At 43.6% G+C, this 18,916-nt stretch overlaps 1 protein-coding gene across 1 annotated transcript; it reads left to right on the forward strand.

The window, feature by feature from the left end:
- The first annotated feature begins 781 nt into the window (after positions 1-781).
- On the forward strand, positions 782-18,801 carry LOC139382447 (scaffold protein ILK-like). Its single transcript, XM_071126503.1, has 13 exons — positions 782-1,086; positions 2,233-2,525; positions 11,914-12,079; positions 12,769-12,864; positions 12,965-13,061; positions 13,176-13,259; positions 13,533-13,618; positions 13,797-13,906; positions 14,108-14,235; positions 16,358-16,479; positions 16,623-16,722; positions 16,878-17,008; positions 17,147-18,801. Exons 2-13 carry the CDS (start codon positions 2,437-2,439, stop codon positions 17,294-17,296), a joined length of 1,359 nt encoding a protein of 452 aa, XP_070982604.1. The 5' UTR covers positions 782-1,086; positions 2,233-2,436; the 3' UTR covers positions 17,297-18,801.
- Positions 18,802-18,916: the final 115 nt, after the last annotated feature.

An 18,916-nucleotide genomic window follows, 5' to 3' on the forward strand; every position in this document is an offset into this window, starting at 1 on the left:
TTAACATGCGACATATCAGGATCCCTCTGTTGACAAGGAACATCTTGTGTCTCTACTCCTAATACCATTACTTATTCAACTTCACTCTTCTCACTGCCTCCAGATAGGAGACAGCCCTTACTCTTACCACTTCTGTCTCCTTCAGCCTAACAGGGCACTTCAGAAATTCAGGTGCATGCTCACCACCACAATTGCAGCATTTAGGCTCTAGGAAAAGTCATAAAATTTCAAGTTGAAAAAATATAATTTAGGGGATTTTCTCTGCTGTTTAACATGACCCTTAAGACAACAAGGGTTAAGACTGAGTGTAGCCTTGATTTTTGAGGCATAACATATTCTAATGTAACACAGTGGAACACCCCTAAACCGCTGGAACAAAGGAGACAAGCAGAATGAAATTTCATATTTTTGTCTCTTTAAATTCTTTGAGTGAACCTATATCTGCAGGCAGCTTGGGGGCTATGCCTCTTCAACTCATCTGCCTATCACTGTAGAGAAGAGCTGGTTTATACAGCTCCCTAGTGGAAATGATGAGGCATTGCATTTACAGTGACGTTATTTATGACATACCTCAGCAATAATTCTCAAAGCGTAAAACTCCTTACTATCTTGGAGTTTCCCCTATATTTTGAATTACCATCCAAGATCCATGGCCATAGACAAAACAAGCTTTTCATCAATAAGTCTGGAAGGCACTTTCACTGTTCTCTCCTCAAATTCTCGTCTTCCCCCACAGGAGGACCCCCCCCCCCCTGCAGCAGAGCCTTCTTAACGGACATGTTTGTTGTCATGTTGGGTTCGGTGAAATGAATATAAAAAGCTAGCCCTAGATTAAAGGTGTCATTAAAACCTGAGGGAAAAACGTGCCCTGGAGGAACGGAGGTGTATCTTCACGCAAGAATGGTATGTTTTCCGGTAGAGGGCGCTAGTATGGGGCATTTGGTAGTGGACGAGGCCAAATCGTTTTTCTCTCCCACGTAAAACGACGACGAGGGTGTGGACACTGGGGACGTAGACAGTCTGCTTCAATCCCAGTATAACTAACTATTTCTCAGTCGAATTATCTATGCTGTTTGAATCCATCGGGTAAGTAAAACTAAGTGTATTTTTACATTGATGTATTCACACTTAAATCGTCATATTTCTCGGGTTTGTTTGCTGTCGAGATTGCTAGATTCAGGCATCTGGTCTGAAGTCAAAGAAGAAGGCGAGGAAAAAGGGACTGGCCAAAGAAGCGTCAACTAGTAACAAACTGATTGAAACTTCTTCAACGGTCTCCCTCCTTACGGGGCCTTTATAATGAAACTGTGTATAACTTGTTGTGAAACAAAGTTGTTAGGTACTTAGGACAGTAACTAGCCACAGTATAGCATTGTACTTTTTCAGCAGCCTATTCTCTTACACGGGTATCCAAAACGTTTAAACTACTGCTAACGTTACTAGCCAACAAGCTATCTGGAAAGCCGGGTAAGAGCAGCGGGCCAGCTAGCTTAGTGGCTAGCTATGACAAGTTCATGTTGGTCTGTCTTTAGCTAGTAATTCCTGATTGTGGTTCACACAAGAATACACGTTCTTTGAACACTGTAATTTACACAGAGTAACATTTGGATTCATCCCAAGCTAGTTATATGGCTGTAGCCAACTAGTAATTGCCAACTAGTAATTGCATACTCTGTCAGGTAAATTAGCTAGCTTTATGGTATTAGCTAACGTTAGTCAAATGGCATTTGGAATGCTCCCTAACAGCCACATCTCATGCCATGGGTCTCATGGTTTATTTATCTGTATGCATGTAAGCTAATATCCAGGATACGTGTTTAGCATTAATATGTGACCTTGGCTTTACCAATACATTCATCTATGAAGTTAGAATCAGTCTTCACTAAAACAAAAATGATAAATTGTATGTAGCCTAGCTATGTAACCCACAGTACACCACAAGGCATATGCATTGACTTTCTTTTCTTTTACAGTTTGTATTCTTCTAGTCCTGAGAAGCCTTAAGGAAATTGTTCAAACAGGGTTTCAAAATGTAGTGGGTTACAGCACAGCTTGTCATCTGTCCCAGAACAGATGGTTTGAGTCACGACCAGGTGTTGGGTCAATCACAACATCTATTAGTCTATGCATTGGTTGGAAGTTGAAACAGTGTTCCCTATCATGCTTAGAATGTATTTAAAAGCATGTAGTTATATCCAGTGATTATCATCCTTCTCATGTTTGTCTTTTCAGATATGTGCCACTGGTTCGCTGTAGTGTAGCTGTACGTCTCCCGTCTTGTCCCTGACTGTAGCTGTTCTCTCCTTTGAGGGACGAATGCACTCCAGGCCACCCCTGAATTCCTTTGGCTGCCTCCCTTGTGTATTCCAGTTCTCACACTCCAGTCCCATCACCGCCTCTCAGTGTAAGTTAACAGAAGAAGCCGAGTGAGCCACCATGGATGATATTTTTACCCAGTGCCGGGAAGGCAACGCAGTAGCTGTTCGCCTGTGGTTGGACAACACAGAGAATGACCTGAATCAGGGGTAAGTCTAACTTATCAGTACTTTTTAAAATACATTTTTATTGTGCTCAGAGCGTCTCAAAAACAACTTTCAGATGTTGAATTGCATTGTAAAAGGATGTTATGTCACCTGCTATCAAGTCTCAGTATCAAGTCTCAGAATCATGCATGTATATAGGCATCACAGCAACTTGTGACCAGCTATCAATTGGACTCACCCTTAGATGTCAAAATAGGTTGTCACACCCAAATGTTGGACTGCTCAGTCATTATTCCATAGCAAAATACACAAATGACACAGTTGCTTGGAGGAGTCATTCAAGGGATTCAGATTTAGGCAATTAATACTTTTACGTCTGTTCTTCGCCAATCCCCTGTGATGTTATGAGCCTTGAGTTGTGTGCCGATAATTAGTTCCACACAGCTGAAACGGGAAAGCTTCCAGAAATGTACAGAGACCCACCACATCATCCCATGTACAACGAGAGGACATGGATCTGTTTTGGTTTACTAGTACATAAAAAGCTGATGGCAAATATTGCTGGGTAATTAATTGCACAGTCATCGTCTTTCTTTTGATGTTGTCGTCGAGGACTGTGAGGGTTGTTTGTTGCTGGGCTCCCAGCCAGCCCGACTCCCCAACTCTGTGTGAACTTGACCTGAGATTGGAACCCACTGCTTTCCGGACACGTGACTTGGCCTGGTATGGGAACTTTAAATTAAGCTAAAGGATGGCAGATGTCTTGGATATGTTTTCTCATTACCACTGCCCTGAAATCTGTTTGTTGACTATCTATTTGTATTAGGTTACTGGGCAAAGAACGAGCAAAGATGCTACAACTACAAAAATAATTGGTGCTTCCTGCCTTAGCTATTTTTGTGTGGCTGTTTTCATTTGACTCTATTATAGACTGCTAACCTATAGCCTAGCTCTAATGGTTGCATTTGGAGGTCCATTAGAAAGCAGGCTTCATCATGCATCCTGGCCTCTTCTACTGTAAATATCCTCGGGTGACTCAGTAAAGGGAAACTTGGCAGGGCTTGTCCCCACTGATGGAACTGAGACATTTCTGGAGGAGGGTGACATGAGTTCTATATTCATGCCTATCTCTGCATCCAGATAGAACTATAGAGACATATAATTGTTGCCCCCAGGGAATGCTGTCTGAAGCTGTTCATCTCACTCTCATGCGGAGGCTTGATTGTTGACTACCTTGCTTAGACATTACAGAGCATTATGCTGAGATATTTTGACCAGCTTTCATTGTTTTTTTTTATTTGTGTCCATACTGTTGTAAGTAGCCTATGGTATACAGATGCATGGATTGTATTTGTGTGAGTGTACACGGCCACTCGAACACGTGGCCCTTCTCCATCAGCTGATTGCCTGTTAAGTCCTCCTTATTGGTCAGGGTGATGTATATTTTTCCCCGTGGGGAAGACACTTCCATACTGGGCCTTTTAGCCCCTGCTATAACTGATTGCATGGGTTTTTATAGCCGACTGTACAAACATCCACATCTTCCCTGTTGAATCCCACCATGTCCTATATATCCCTATTCCACACTTTCTCAGTTACTGCTAGTTAAAGTAAAGGTGATTGAGCTCCTTTCTGTGTCCGTGTGGGTGCAAAAATGTAAATGCAAGATGCAGTGTAGTGGAATGCTAAATGTCCTTACAAGGAATAACACGCAAGCCTCTTGGGAACGGTCTACAACCCTCCAAAAATGAGCATGTGAAAAGGGGAGTAGTGTAAGCCAGGGAATTGTTGTGGGCTGGACATAGGAAACAAATGTGTGTGTGACAGGCAGAGAGAGAATTCTCCTGTGTGTCTGTGGGGCAGTTTTAAGACAAGCAGAGAGAGAATTATCCTGTGTGTCTGTGTGGGGCAGTTTTAAGACAGGCAGAGAGATAATTCTCCTGTGTGTCTGTGTGGGGCAGCTTTAAGACAAGCAGAGAGAGAATTCTCCTGTGTGTCTGTGTGGGGCAGTTTTAAGACAGGCAGAGAGATAATTCTCCTGTGTGTCTGTGTGGGGCAGCTTTAAGACAAGCAGAGAGAGAATTCTCCTGTGTGTCTGTGTGGGGCAGCTTTAAGACAGGCAGAGAGAGAATTCTCCTGTGTGTCTGTGTGGGGCAGTTTTAAGACAGGCAGAGAGAGAATTCTCCTGTGTGTCTGTGTGGGGCAGTTTTAAGACAGGCAGAGAGAGAATTCTCCTGTGTGGGGCAGCTTTAAGACAAGCAGAGAGAGAATTCTCCTGTGTGTCTGTGTGGGGCAGCTTTAAGACAAGCAGAGAGAGAATTCTCCTGTGTGTCTGTGTGGGGCAGCTTTAAGACAGGCGGCCCAGTTATGACCATTTTTTTGGTTTTCACTAGTTGGTCTTTTGACCACACCCATGAAAGACAGGAACCACACCCGGCAGGCACTCTGACAAAACCTCCTCAGTCTGGGGAGGACAAGGAGACACATCAGTCAGGAGAGAGCCATTCTGACATGACCCCTACTAATACTCTGTGTAACAGAGATGACGGTGTGGATGGGTTAGTTAGTAACTACCTCTCTGGTGAGAGTGGCAGGGGCCACGTTGACAGAGACGGGGGTCCAATCCTGCTTTCTTGTGCTGTTCATTGCAGCTACCAAAGCGTCATTGTGTCCACACCTAGGAGACGAGAACGTTCTACTGTTAACAGTATCCTCAAGGTAAACTGCATGGGAGGAGCCATGTATGCAGTGAAGCAAAACACAGTCCCACACAGAGCACTGCCAGATGTTTTACTGCACAGTTTCTTCCAGTGCATTTGCAAAAACTATAAAGCGCTATGATGAAACTGGCTCTCATGAGGACCGCCACAGGAATGGAATACGCAGTTACCTCTGCTGCAGAGGATGAGTTCATTAGAGTTACCAGCCTCAAAAATGGCAGCCCAAATAAATGCTTCAGAGTTCAAGTAACAGACACATCTCAACATCAACTGTTCAGAGGAGACTGCGTGAATCAGGCCTTCATGGTCGAATTGCTGCAAAGAAACCACTACTGAAGGACACCAATAATAAGAAGAGACTTGCTTGGACCAAGAAACGCAAGCAATGGACATTAGACCAGTAGTAATCTGTCTTTTAATCTGATGAGTCCAAATTGGAGATTTTTGGTGAACCGATCTCTATGTGTAGTTCCCACCTTGAGGCATGGAGGAGGTGGTGTTATGGTGTGGGGGTGCTTTGCTGGTGACACTCAGTGATTTGTTTAGAATTCAAGGCACACTTCATTTCATGTGTTATTTTATAACTTTTGACTTGTACCTGCATGCATGCATACATACTGAACAAAAATATAAACTCAACATGTAAAGTGTTGGTTTCATGAGCAAAAGACATCTAAAAAATGTCCCCTATGCAAAAAAAAAGTTGATAAGATAATCCATCCACTTGACAGGTGTGTTTTATCAAGAAGCTGATGCAACAACATGATCATTATACAGATGCACCTTGGGCTGGGGACAATAAAAGGCCACTCTAAAATGTGCAGTTTTGTCACACAACACAATGCCACAGATGTCTCAATTTCAGCCATTTAGTTTCTTTCTTGTTTCTGACTGAAAAGTTCTGTTAATGAAATCCTTAATTTGTTTATGAAAAACATTTGCTATTCACTCAACCCTTGCTCTCTTTATGTGAAACATGTAAGCATCACATGCATCTGACCAATACGGCCTGACCTATAGCCTAACATAATCACACCAATAAATTGGTTTTATACTGTGAACACAGTGTGACGTGAAAAATACATTGGAAACGGGCAAATGTTTACTGGTTGCGCAGGACGGAAAGGGGAAGTCAGATCTGTGGAAAACATATGACTTAGTCGTGGAAATTACAGGAGATCAAGAAAGGGGAGGGTATAGGATCAAGCCTTTTGTGAGTATTATGTGTGCCAAACAGTTGTTGTTAGATTAAAATATAACTTTCTGACCATCTCCCTCTGGCTGTCCCTCACACTGACCAACTGTGTAAGCAACAGTAAATAAGTCTACCGGAGTCTGTTTTAACAATAAATAGATATATGGCCTTTATTACAGCATAAAAAACAGTTGCATGCATTTGTGAATTGTGGTTTATTGTTTAGGCTAATTATTCAAAGCTCCCTTTGTTTTTACATTTTAAAACTAGAATGCTTGATTGCATTTCAATGCATGAATGTCTCTGTATGCTGTGTGATGCATGAATTATTGATACAGTAGTCTATATATTGAAGTATAGGCTTTAGACTAAACAGGGCTCTTAGGCCTACAGCTCGATGGTGGTTATACAAGGATGCTATACCAAGCCTACTAATGATAACGACATTACTTAATAATATTATTATTATAATAATGATCATAATTGTAATAACAATAAGGAGATCAAGAAAAATGGGGGCATAGGAGCAAGAGCTGCATGCATATGTGTGACAAACAGGAGCTGTTAGATTACAATATCTTTGTCTGTTTGGTACACTGTAAACAGCACTAAATACATTCGTCTGTACTAATGAGAGAGAAAAAGTATAGTCTTTACAGCATAGTAAAGACTAAAAACGCCTGAGTGTGTGAAATTGCTTTATCCAACATTTTGCTGTTGCATGAGGCTTGGTGCTCACGGAATCAGTAGGCTATTAAACAAACACTCAAGCAGGCAACAGAAGCAAGACCTGTCTTATTTCTGTAGATATACTGTACCAGTCAAGTTTGGACACCTACTCATTCAAGGGTTTTTCTTTATCTTTACAATTTTCCACATTGTACAATAATAGTGAAGAACACATATGGAATCATGTAGTAACCAAAAAAAGTGTTAAACAAATCAAAATATATTTGAGTTTATTCTAAGTAGTCACCCTTTGCCTCTGACAGCTTTGCACACGCTTGGCATTCTCTCAACCAGCTTTATGAGTTAGTCACCGGAGTGACTTTACCGTAGATGGAAACATGCTTGTGTGTCTTCAGTTTTTGCAGAAAGAATGCAGAGGCAGTGGCAGAGCCATAACACCTTCCTCTCGTGCATTATTCTGTTTCCTGTACTCCTCTCCCAGTGGTATTAGATAGTGCCACTCATTTCCCCTCAACATTTCCTCATGGACCAGCTAATTTCAAACGTATGCTAATGAGTGACGTATTTTTTTGAAGTGCAGTCTGGTTGGGTATGTCGTGAAGTCTGATTTTCCATTTAGGCCTACTCTACCGTAGTTCTTATTTTATGTCTTACACCTATCTCCGAGTTTTTATTCCTGCACTGAAGATCAAAACTCTTAAAGATAACATTGGCTGTGTCTACACAGGCCAATTTATTGGCAAAAAAAAAGCTGATAAATTGGTCAAAAGATATGAATTGGGCTGCCTGTGTAAACACAGGTGGTTTAGACAGTCGGTGTATTTGGTCCACTTAGCATTAAAAAAATAGCTGACACCAGAACATTACAAAAATGACTCCCTGGCTCTGCCCAACCCCCACTCTTCATATTGTCGTGTGTGTGTGGACTGTTCTGCCAGTCTGCTGGGTGGTAAAGGAGTGTCAACCATGGCTGTAGGCCTACTATCTGTAGCTATAATAAAAGCACATTCAAGAATAAATCATCCTTAACATGAATTATAGTTTCACTTCTGTACAGTTCTGCTGTGGGTGAACATCATTAGGCCTTAAATCAGTGCTGTGATATACCATGGTAATGAGTTAGAGGTTCCTTGTTTGGTGAAGAGGGAGGGTGGATTGTGTACGGTCACAGAGAATGCTGTTTATATTTAATTCCCTGGGGGAAGGGTGGTAGTGTAGTTAACCCATGGGGGCAGCCAGGACGGCAGGAGAAAGCCCTTCTGAAGCCCCCTGGCCTGGGCAACCGGCTGGAAAAGGTCGGCGACACTGACTGACTCATTGGCCTGGGTAAGAGCCCTGCACAGGCATTCATTTTAAGCTTGAGCCCTACCCATGCCCACAATATTCAGGCTCTACACTACTCAGGCCTGATTGCTTCTGCCAAATTTAAGGCCCTGCACGCAATCAGAAATACATTCCTCTGTCACAGGAGTCGCTATTGCGCGATGAGACAAGGACATCCTGGGCCGGCCAGACCCTCCCCTAACCCGGACGACGCTGGACCTATTGTGCGCCACCTCTTGGGTCTCTCGGTCGTGGCCGGCTGTAGTGACTGCGGTGCAGTGCCTTAGATCGCTGCGCCACTCAGGAGGCCCCACCCACATATTGTTTAGTGTGTATTGCGTATACTCACTTAGTCCCCACGATGGGTATCTAAGTCGTGGACGTACGCCACTTTGATGAACTAGTATTTCTTCACACTAGGCGCAGCAATGTACACATGGCGGTAGGTCTGTGTGAATGTTCCGAAATGCACTTGGTGGAGAAACACTTCTAAAATGTGCACCGCAGTTTCATGGACAGAGATGGAAATATCTGTTAGACATTTTGAGAGGAGAGATCTAAAGATGCAACAATTTATCATGGGTTGCTAATATGACTAGGAATGCTGCCTTTGGCTGCAAGACAATAAAATAAGTGGAAAGAACCAATTGAACAGGAGAACGCATATGAGGAAGCCTCAAATAATTGCCTCCGTGTTTCTATGGTTGGATTTTGGTTATACGCTACTTTAAAGCAAGGTAAGACATTCCTCATATGAAGTAAAATGTCCAGGTTAACCAAACAAATGGTCTAGGTGCCTGTGCATTTGATTTTAAAGGGTAATTAAACAAACTTCCTGCCATCCAGGACATCTATATCAGGAGGTGTGGTAGGAAGGCCCAGAAATTCGTTAGACTCCAACCACCCAAGCCATAGATTATTCTCTCTGCTTCTGCACGGCAAGCGGTACCGGTGCGTCAAGTCTGGCACCAACAGGCTCTTTAAACAGCTTCTATCCCCAAGCAATACAATTGATAAATAGCTAACAAAATAGCTACACAGACTATCTGAGTTGACCTTGTATCCTCATTGACCATTTTATTTTTGTCTCTATGCCCACTCACAGGGCTCTACACACACAGACACACTGATACTACAACACACACAAAACACTCAGTCACACATATGTACATACATTTATACTGACTTGTGTTTTGATCGTGTGTCAAATTGCAATATTTGGTTGAAATAATTGCAATTATGTACTGCTGCGCCACCAGAGACTCTGGGTTCGCGCCCAGGCTCTGTCGTAACCGGCCGCGACCGGGAGGTCCGTAGGGCGATGCACAATTGGCCTAGCGTCGTCCGGGTTAGGGAGGGTTTGGCCGGTAGGGAAATCCTTGTCTTATCGCGCACCAGCGACTCCTGTGGCGGGCCGGGCGCAGTGTGCGCTAACCAAGGTTGCCAGGTGCACAGTGTTTCCTCCGACACGTTGGTGCAGCTGGCTTCCGGGTTGGATGGCGCTGTGTTAAGAAGCAGTGCGGCTTGGTTGGGTTGTGTATCGGAGGACACATTACTTTCAACCTTCGTCTCTCCCGAGTCCGTATGGGAGTTGTAGCGATGAGACAAGATAGTAACTACTAAACAATTGGATACCATGAAATTGGGGAGAAAAAGGGGTAAAATTATAATTGCAATTAGATTTTTTGGGGCCTATATCGTGCAGCTGTAGAATGAACTCTGCTTGAGAGCCATTGTCTGTTGGAGAAGGCCTCTGTAAGAACAGATTTAGCCCATCTATACAACGTCATCCACCCATATTTCCGTATGGTGTGTGTCTGGGGAGGCAGGGTCTCTGTGGGCCTCATTGAGGCTGTTTTCCCTGGAACACAGTCTCCTGTGTGTATGTTGTTGTGGAAGTGGAGGGTTAGGACTCCAGGAAAGGGCCTGCTTTCATCACAATACCCCCTCAGTTCTCAACCACCAGATATAAGCATTCAGCACTTTTCTCTCTCACTGTCTTTCTAGCAAGTGCAGCATGATTTCATTTATACGCAGAGGTTCATACACCTTGGCACAAATCACAAGCTCATCAGAGCCCTATGAAATTCTTCTGGAATGAGTGGGGAATGGAAATTTCATCGTCAAATTCCTCTCCAACTGTTGCTCTGTGAGTTGACTGTGGGAGAGAGGGATCTGTGGGGAGGGGCTGAGGTGATGAAGGCCAGTGACAGGAGAACGCAGTAGTAGCCCGAGAAATGTAGGATGACATAGCAGCTGGGGAGTTGTGTGTGCGTGTGTGCCCCTGGTGAAGGAAGTCTTCCCGACCCTTATAAGGCATGCAGAGAAAGATTGGCCTGTTGTTTTAGTCCCCCTTTCCTGACTGCCTCACTACTATACTCTGGCCAGCTCTCCCTCTCACTGTCCCTCTTTCTGTTTAGCTTTCCTTTTCATGCACACGTTCTCTGCCTGGGCTGCATTCAGTATGAACAAATGTAATGAAATGTTCAATTAAACATTTATTGTGCTGTTCTGAACGACCAGTTGAAAAATTGGGAGGGGTTGGAGATGCTGAGGTTGGGAACCGCTGTCAGCACGGCCTCTGCCCTTTTTTAATTACATCACTCAATTCTTCAAGCCACACCCACCAAACGGAGCGAACGTACGTCAGTCTGTTCAAGAACGTTGAAGAACGTTTTGGAGAAAGGTGTTGTTCAGTACAAAGCGTTACACGACGTACCAGACGTTCAATCGAACTGAACGCACTAACCAAGCTCTCTCTTGCCACTGTCTGGTTGACTGTTGTTGTTACTGTTAGGTTCTCAAGGTCATTGCTGGGATGCTGGAGTAAGGAGGCGTCACTCCTGTCCTGTCACTGAGGCCAGTCAGGCCACTGTCCTAACATGTGTTTCTGTCACTGTGACTAAGGCAGAGTGCCAGCAGCACATCTTCTCTGTCGCTGTGACTGACTGCAGGGCAGGCTGAGTTCACATTTAGTTCCTGTTTCCTGGCTGGATGTTGACCGAATTTCAGTATCAATCAGGATCAGCTGTTTTTGCCCACTAGTTTGCTGCACTGCATTCCCCTGTCTACTTCCTAATTCCACTCTGCTGTTTTCAATAGATATAAACACTTTGAAGGCTTACTTAAAGGCATTTTATTGTTTCTATATGCCATTAGGCATCGACACATAGCCATTAGGCCTAGCAGGCACAGGGAGTGTTTGCCTACCTCACATTTACTAACAGGCCTATGCTGTAAGTAGCAGTATCTCACATCCTTTAGCACTGAGAATCCAGATAGTCCTACACCATTACTTAGCAATAAATAGTCCTGCTAGGAAGTTTCAGTTCTATGCTGCTGTTATATTACAGGGTTGTGTGGTGTCATATTTAGCCTCTGGTCATTTTACAAATAAATATGTTTTCATATCACTTCCCTTTCCTCATTGCTAGTAGTAAGCAGTCTGTGGTGTGAAAGCAGTACGGTGTGATGTTAATGTGGTGCTGTATTCTGTCCTCAGGGATGACCATGGCTTCAGTCCTCTCCACTGGGCCTGCAGGGAAGGCCGCTCCAGCGTGGTGGACATGCTCATCATGAGAGGGGCTCGCATCAACGTCATGAACAGAGGAGATGACACGCCCCTGCACCTGGCCTCCAGCCACGGCCACAGAGACATCGTGGGCAAGGTGGGGCTGAGTGGACACATACTGCACACACACACTACTTAAACACACCTACACACAGAAACAAACACTTGAGTTCAATTAAGGTCTCTTTAGGTTGATTTTGCTTCCCCTATAAAAGCCCAGAAAGGAACTTATGAAACCAGAGTTGATGGCTGTTCAACACCCAAACTCACTGCATGGTTAAGACTTGTCTACTCTTGTTGCAGTGCTGACATCAGTCATTTCACGGGGAGAGACACTGGCACCATTTCCCAAATAGTGTTGGATGGATATTGTTTTTAAACTGTACCCAGTTGCAACATAGCGTCTTCAACTCAAGCCTAAGCAAGTCTAAATGAAACACTTTGACACACACAGTGATTTTCCTTAGGTAATTAAGTCACAATTATTTTAACGAAAATAACTATCTTTCTTTCTGGTCCTTCGAGCAACTCTCAAATCTTATATCATTCAATGCAGTAGTGTTAGTCTGCTATGACAGGTTTCTGGTTTCGTAGTGCTGCAGACCACAGTTCTGATTTGGTTTAATATTAGACATGTCACAATACCTCTGGAATGTATGAGCAGACGGGAGAAATCATTTTCCAGGCCTGCCATAGGTGGATTACTAGCATCACTATATATAATCCAAACAGGATCTGGACAGCCTTGTGTTGTGTCTAATCTAATCTTGTGGTTTGGTCTCCTAGCTGATCCAGTGCAAAGCAGACGTCAACACTGCCAACGAGCACGGCAACACACCGCTGCATTACGCCTGCTTCTGGGGTCAGGACCCAGTGGCTGAGGTCAGTATGCCCCCTGGTGGTCTACTGTGGGTGCTGTCTAGTTCTATGTGAACAACAGTTCATGTATCACTGGAGTTACATTGATGTCTATCTTCCTCAGGACCTGGTGACTAATGGAGCTCAGGTGAACATCTGTAATAAGTATGGAGAAACTCCTCTGGACAAAGCCAAACCTCACCTACGTGAAGCCCTCCAAGGTTTTCAACATCCCATTACTCTGCATCATCCATTGTTGGCAAGAAAACTGTGATTTATTATGTGTTAGCACTGTTACCTAATCAATGCGTGCTTTGTGTTCGCCCACCTCTCAGAGAAAGCAGAGAAGTTGGGCCAGAGTTTGACCAAGGTCCCCTTCAAGGACACGTTCTGGAAAGGCACCACCAGAACTCGACCCCGTAAGTCCCACAGCCACAAAGCCATTTACTAGCTGCCTGCTTTTCATTACTAAGCTTGGAGAAAACAAGAAGTGAATATCAGGCACAGTTTATAGGAAGGAATGAACATCCAGTAAATGTCCCACTGAGGTCTCTGGTAGTCCCCAAGGTGCCTGATGACATTTCCACTGCCTTTCAGTGTGCTAAATTGTGCAGAAATAGTAGGGCTTTTTGCCAGACCTAGGGCTTTAGCTATGCTCTTCAACTCTGTCCTCTGTGTGTCAATGCCTACAGGTAACGGCACGTTGAACAAAGCAGCGGGCATTGACTTCAAACAGCTCTCCCTCCTGGCTAAGATCAATGAGAACCAGTCTGGAGAGGTATGGAGCTGTTGTTTCTACATGACTGCTGTTTTATCTGTTACTGATGTCCGCAACTCATGTTACAAAGTGATTCATCTCTGAAACACTGACACACATCAGCATATGTTTTGCATCAAGTTATACTGTATATTGTGGAGGTTATGCTGGAACTTTGTCTCAATAATTTTTTCTTTAGTTGTGGCACGGACGCTGGCAGGGGAATGAGGTTGTGGTGAAAGTGTTGAAGGTTCGCGACTGGTCCACCAGAAAGAGCAGAGACTTCAATGAGGAATATCCCAAACTCAGGTAATAACTTTTTACCCTCTTATTGTTCATTGTAGGTGTATTTTCTCCTGTTCTGTGGATATAATGTCTGTCAGCCTCTTACACGTTTTTATTTACTGACCTGTTGATCTGTATGGAAGTTATTTTGGTTTGGATTGTCCTGCATATGTCCCATCCTATGTGTCTCTTTCCCTGTGTCCCTCTTCCTCGGGCCCATCCCAGGATATTCTCCCACCCCAATGTGTTGCCAATGTTGGGAGCGTGTCAGTCTCCTCCTGCCCCTCACCCCATCATCATCACACACTGGATGCCCTATGGCTCCCTCTACAACGTGCTTCACCAGGGTACTGGTGAGTACCACACTAACCTGCATTGTACTAAAGACTTCCAATGTGGGACAGTACGTTGAGTTAAGGTCATGGAAAGACGAGAAGGGCGCCGGAGGGGATGGCTGATGTTTTATATGCCAATTGTGCTATTTTGTTTGTTTCTTTGCATTGTTTGTATCTTATTTTTTTAAACTTATTTTGTACATAATGTTGCTGCTACCGTCTTTTATGACTGAAAATAACTTCTGGACATCAGAACAGCGACTACTCAAACTGGAAGATTTTTCCTTTAACGAGTCCGACATGAAGGATATACTGCTTTCTTGGGAACAAGCCCTAATCCCCGTCATTTGCGTGAAGAAAATATGGAGAAAAATAGGGTGAGGTCGTACTGACTTCTGAGAATTTGTAGGCGAGTGAGTTAAACCCCTCTGTTCTATTGACCAATGTGCAATCATTGGAAAATAAAAATGATGACCTATGGTCAAGCTTATCCTACCAATGGGACATTAAAAACTGTAATATCTTATGTTGGAACGATGACACGGATATAGCTGGCGGGATTTTCCATGCACCGGCAGGACAGAGAAGCTATGTCTAGTAAGATGAGGGGTGGGGGTGTGTGTCTATTTGTCAATAACAGCTGGTGCGTGATGTCTAGTATTAAACATGTCTCAAGGTTTTGTTCGCCTGAGGTAGTGTGGTCTACCGCTTATCATAAGGTACTCTATCTACCAAGAGTTCTCATCTATATTATTTATAGCCGTCTATTTACCACCACAAACCGATGCTGGCACTAAGACTACACTCAACTAATTCTAAGGCCAGAAGCAAAGAAGAAAATGCTCACCCAGAAACTGCGCTCCTAGTGGCCGGGGACTTTAATGCAGGCAAACTTAAATCCATTTAACCTCATTTCTACCAGCATGACACATGCAACCAGATGGAAAGAACTCTTGACCACCTTTACTCCACACACAGATATGCATACAAAGCTCTCCCCTGCCCTCCATTTGGCAAATGGTCAGATGACGCGGATGCTACGCTACAGGACTGTTTTGCTAGCACAGACTGGAATATGTTCGGGGAATCATCCAATGCCATTGAGGAGTATACTACCTCAGTCATCAGCTTCAGCAATAAATGCATCGACAACATCGTCCCCACAGTGACCGTACGTACATATCTCAATCAGAAGCCATGGATTACAGGCAACATCTGCATCGAGCTAAAGGCTAGAGCTGCTGCTTTCAAGGAGCGGGACACTAATCCTGATGCGTATAAGAAATCCCGCTATGCCCTCTGACGAACCATCAAACAAGCAAAGCGTCAATACAGGATAAAGATTGAATCCTACTACACCGGCTCTGACGCTCGTAGGATGAGGCAGGGCTTGGAAACTATTACAGACTAAAAGGGAAACCCAGACACGAGTTGCCCAGTAACAGGAGCCTACCAGACGAGCTAAAAAAAAATGTATGCTCGATTTGAGGCAAAAAGCATGCATGAGAGCACCAGCTGTTCTGGACGACTGTGTGATAACGTTCTCGGTAGCCGATGTGAGCAAGACCTTTAAACAGGTCAACATTCACAAAGCCGCGGGACCAGATTCATTACCAGGACGTGTACTCAAAGCATACGTGGACCAACTGGCGCGGACCAACCCCCCCCCCCCCCATTTGTTTTGAACAGTGTTGCTACTCGCTGTTTATTATCTATGCATAGTCACTTCACCCCTACCTACATGTACAAATTACCTCAACTAAGCTGTATCCCAACACATTGACTCGGTACCGGTACCCCCTGTATATAGCCTCTTTATTGTGTTACTTTTATTTTTTTACTTTAGTTTATTTGCTAAATGTTTTCTGAACTCTTTCTTGAACTGCGCTGTTGGTTAAAGGGCTCGTAAGTAAACATTTCACGTTAAGGTCTACATGTTGTATTCAGCATATGTGACAAATAAAGTTTGTTTTGATTTGATTTATCGAATATGCCTGGATGTCTGTTTTAGAGTTCAGGCTTAAGAATTGGAAAAGATCTAGCTAATCATATTACTGTACTAGTTACTAGAGAAGGAGTACAATGTTACAGCTGTTGCTAATGTGTGAAAATGACTGACACGGATCTGTTGTCTTGTCAGACTTTGTGGTTGACCAGACACAGGCGGTGAAGTTTGCTTTGGACATTGCCTGTGGGATGGCCTTCCTCCACACGCTCGAGCCCATGATCTCTCGACACTCTCTCAACAGCAAGAGCGTCATGGTGAGAGAAGGACTCACATTAACAGTACATATTCACAACAGTGATGTAGTTGTCATGTGTTTCACTCATGCTTCTTATGCCTTGGTGGATGACTTCATTTTGTTTGAAACCCACTGTTATAATGACCTGATATTCCTTGACAGATTGACGAGGACATGACCGCCAGGATCAGCATGTCAGACGTCAAGTTCTCCTTCCAGTGTCCAGGCAGGATGTACTCCCCAGCATGGGTAGCCCCTGAAGGTACATCACACACACAGCCATTTTCTCTCTGTTGCTTACCGCATTTCACCTTTTTGAGAATGCAAATAATTGCTTTATCTAACTATAATGTATGGAACTCCTACAGCTATGTGTGTGATTCTCCCTCTCTGCCTCTCTGTCCTGTGCCCATGCAGCCCTGCAGAAGAAGCCTGAGGAGATCAACCGGCGGTCAGCAGACATGTGGAGCTTCGCTGTTTTGCTATGGGAGCTGGTGACCAGGGAGGTGCCCTTCGCTGACCTCTCCAACATGGAGATAGGCATGAAGGTGAGACCGCTTGAGTTCAGGGTGCTAGAAGTTATAGGATTCATTACAACATGATAATCTCAAAACACAAGTCTCAGTTTAGTCTTGTCCTTCCCAGAGTGTCTCTGACATAGTTCCCTCTCTCTGTTCTGCCCTCAGGTGGCCCTGGAAGGCCTACGACCCACCATCCCTCCCGGCATCTCACCCCACATCTGCAAGCTCATGAAGATCTGTATGAACGAAGATCCAGCCAAGAGGCCTAAATTCGACATGATCGTGCCCATCCTGGAGAAAATGCAGGACAAGTGAAAACTGCTTTTTTGCTCTGCCTTGAATTACCCTCCTAAACCCCTAGATATCTTGCCCCAGATATCATCCAAATATGTGGTGCTTACCAGTATTGCCTTAGACCTACTCTCACTCCATATTGCTGCCCTCAATGCCACTGTAACTTAAGCCTCTGAAAACTAAAATGGCGACAGTCACTTGTTTTACTCTTGATTATGATTTTCTTTTATTTACTTATCAAGATGAGTTATCAGTACTTTCATCTACGTCACTGTCTCATCGTGTCCATGCAGGAGCTAAGAGTTGACTGTTCTGACTGTTGTGCTCTAATCATGTGGACTGAGTACAAGCCTCTGTCTTTGACTGTCATCCTGACCTCCACAGGTTATTCAATCTGTCTGTTGCACTGCTTCCTTTCTTTACCTCTGGAGGGGGTCTCACTATCTAGGGGTCAGACACTGTAAAGTGACCTGTAACCTGTTATTACTGATTAATGAAAGCTCTTACGAAAACATTATGTTGCTATATTAGCCTGAAGCCTGTCTTGTGGAATGGAGTGTGTACTGAATGGCTGGTTTACTTTGTTTCAAGGGCAAATTGTATGTATGCAAACAGGATTATAGGACTGCTCCTGCTTAGACTATTTATCCGACCAAGCATTTCAATGTCCAGTATTCTTCAGGAAGTGCAGGGGAATGAGCAGAACCACTTTTTACATGTGCTTAGGTGTCCGCACACTAGGTTCTTGTTGCTCCTAGCAGGACTCGGCTAGGCGACCATCTGTGCCTCATACACCCTTAAGATATTTGCTTGAAAAACAAGAAAAAAGCGGCAATATTACTATTTGTCCACTTCCTCAAAATATTCTGAATTAATGTTGACCTTTTTGCAGAGGTCTTAGTCGCTCAATTTTATATCTAAGATGTTTGGTGCAGTATTTCTCAAGTAAAATATTTTTGCCTGAAAACGTGTCATCTCGTTGAACGACAACAAGTCATTGAAGAATCCCTACTGTTGACCAATCACCAATGAAAGGACGTAGACCAAACTTGCCTCGACAAAAATGTGTGCCGAACAGCCGGAAAAAACACAGGATATTGCCGAACACCAAAATGGAAAAAAAATCTGACATGCTTATTATATTGATAATTTTTAACATTTCATCCACTGTATATTCTGCCCTCAGATCATTGGGATGTGTTTTCTTCAACTCCCAGCTTTGTTGAATTCTGTGGCTATGTTTATGCCTGAGGCGATTCCCAACATTTCACAGGAGAGTGGACAATAAGGGGATAACATTAACATTCTGTATTGTTGTAGCCCCATATGAGTTATTTCCTCCTTTATTGACCTATGTAATACTTATTTGTTTTTTTTAATATGCATTCTTTGTCTGTCCACCAGCTTGCTTATTTGTGCTGAATCACCAGGGTAAAAACCAAGAACGAGCATGTCTTATACAAAACTATGTAATTTATATATAAGTATATTAAAAACAAATAAAAAATAATTTATATAGTCTGAAAGATCTTGTATTGGTGTTTCTCTCAATCTGGTGAGTGATAGTGGAGTTTCATTCAAGCAGCTTGGTGCAGATGAGCAAAGTGTTTATTGCATAATTACCAACATTTACTTGAGTGT

The sequence above is a fragment of the Oncorhynchus clarkii genome, chromosome 24 (assembly GCF_045791955.1).
Source record: "Oncorhynchus clarkii lewisi isolate Uvic-CL-2024 chromosome 24, UVic_Ocla_1.0, whole genome shotgun sequence".
NCBI classification, from domain to species: Eukaryota; Metazoa; Chordata; class Actinopteri; order Salmoniformes; family Salmonidae; genus Oncorhynchus; species Oncorhynchus clarkii.

Bases quoted from the DNA above. Each gene is read 5' to 3' on its own strand.
- LOC139382447 (XM_071126503.1), top strand. From the start codon at position 2,437: ATGGATGATATTTTTACCCAGTGCCGGGAAGGCAACGCAGTAGCTGTT. The intron at 16,480-16,622 runs GTGAGAGAAGGA...ATTCCTTGACAG, and splicing joins TCAACAGCAAGAGCGTCATG to ATTGACGAGGACATGACCGC. The intron at 16,723-16,877 runs GTACATCACACA...GTGCCCATGCAG, and splicing joins AGCATGGGTAGCCCCTGAAG to CCCTGCAGAAGAAGCCTGAG.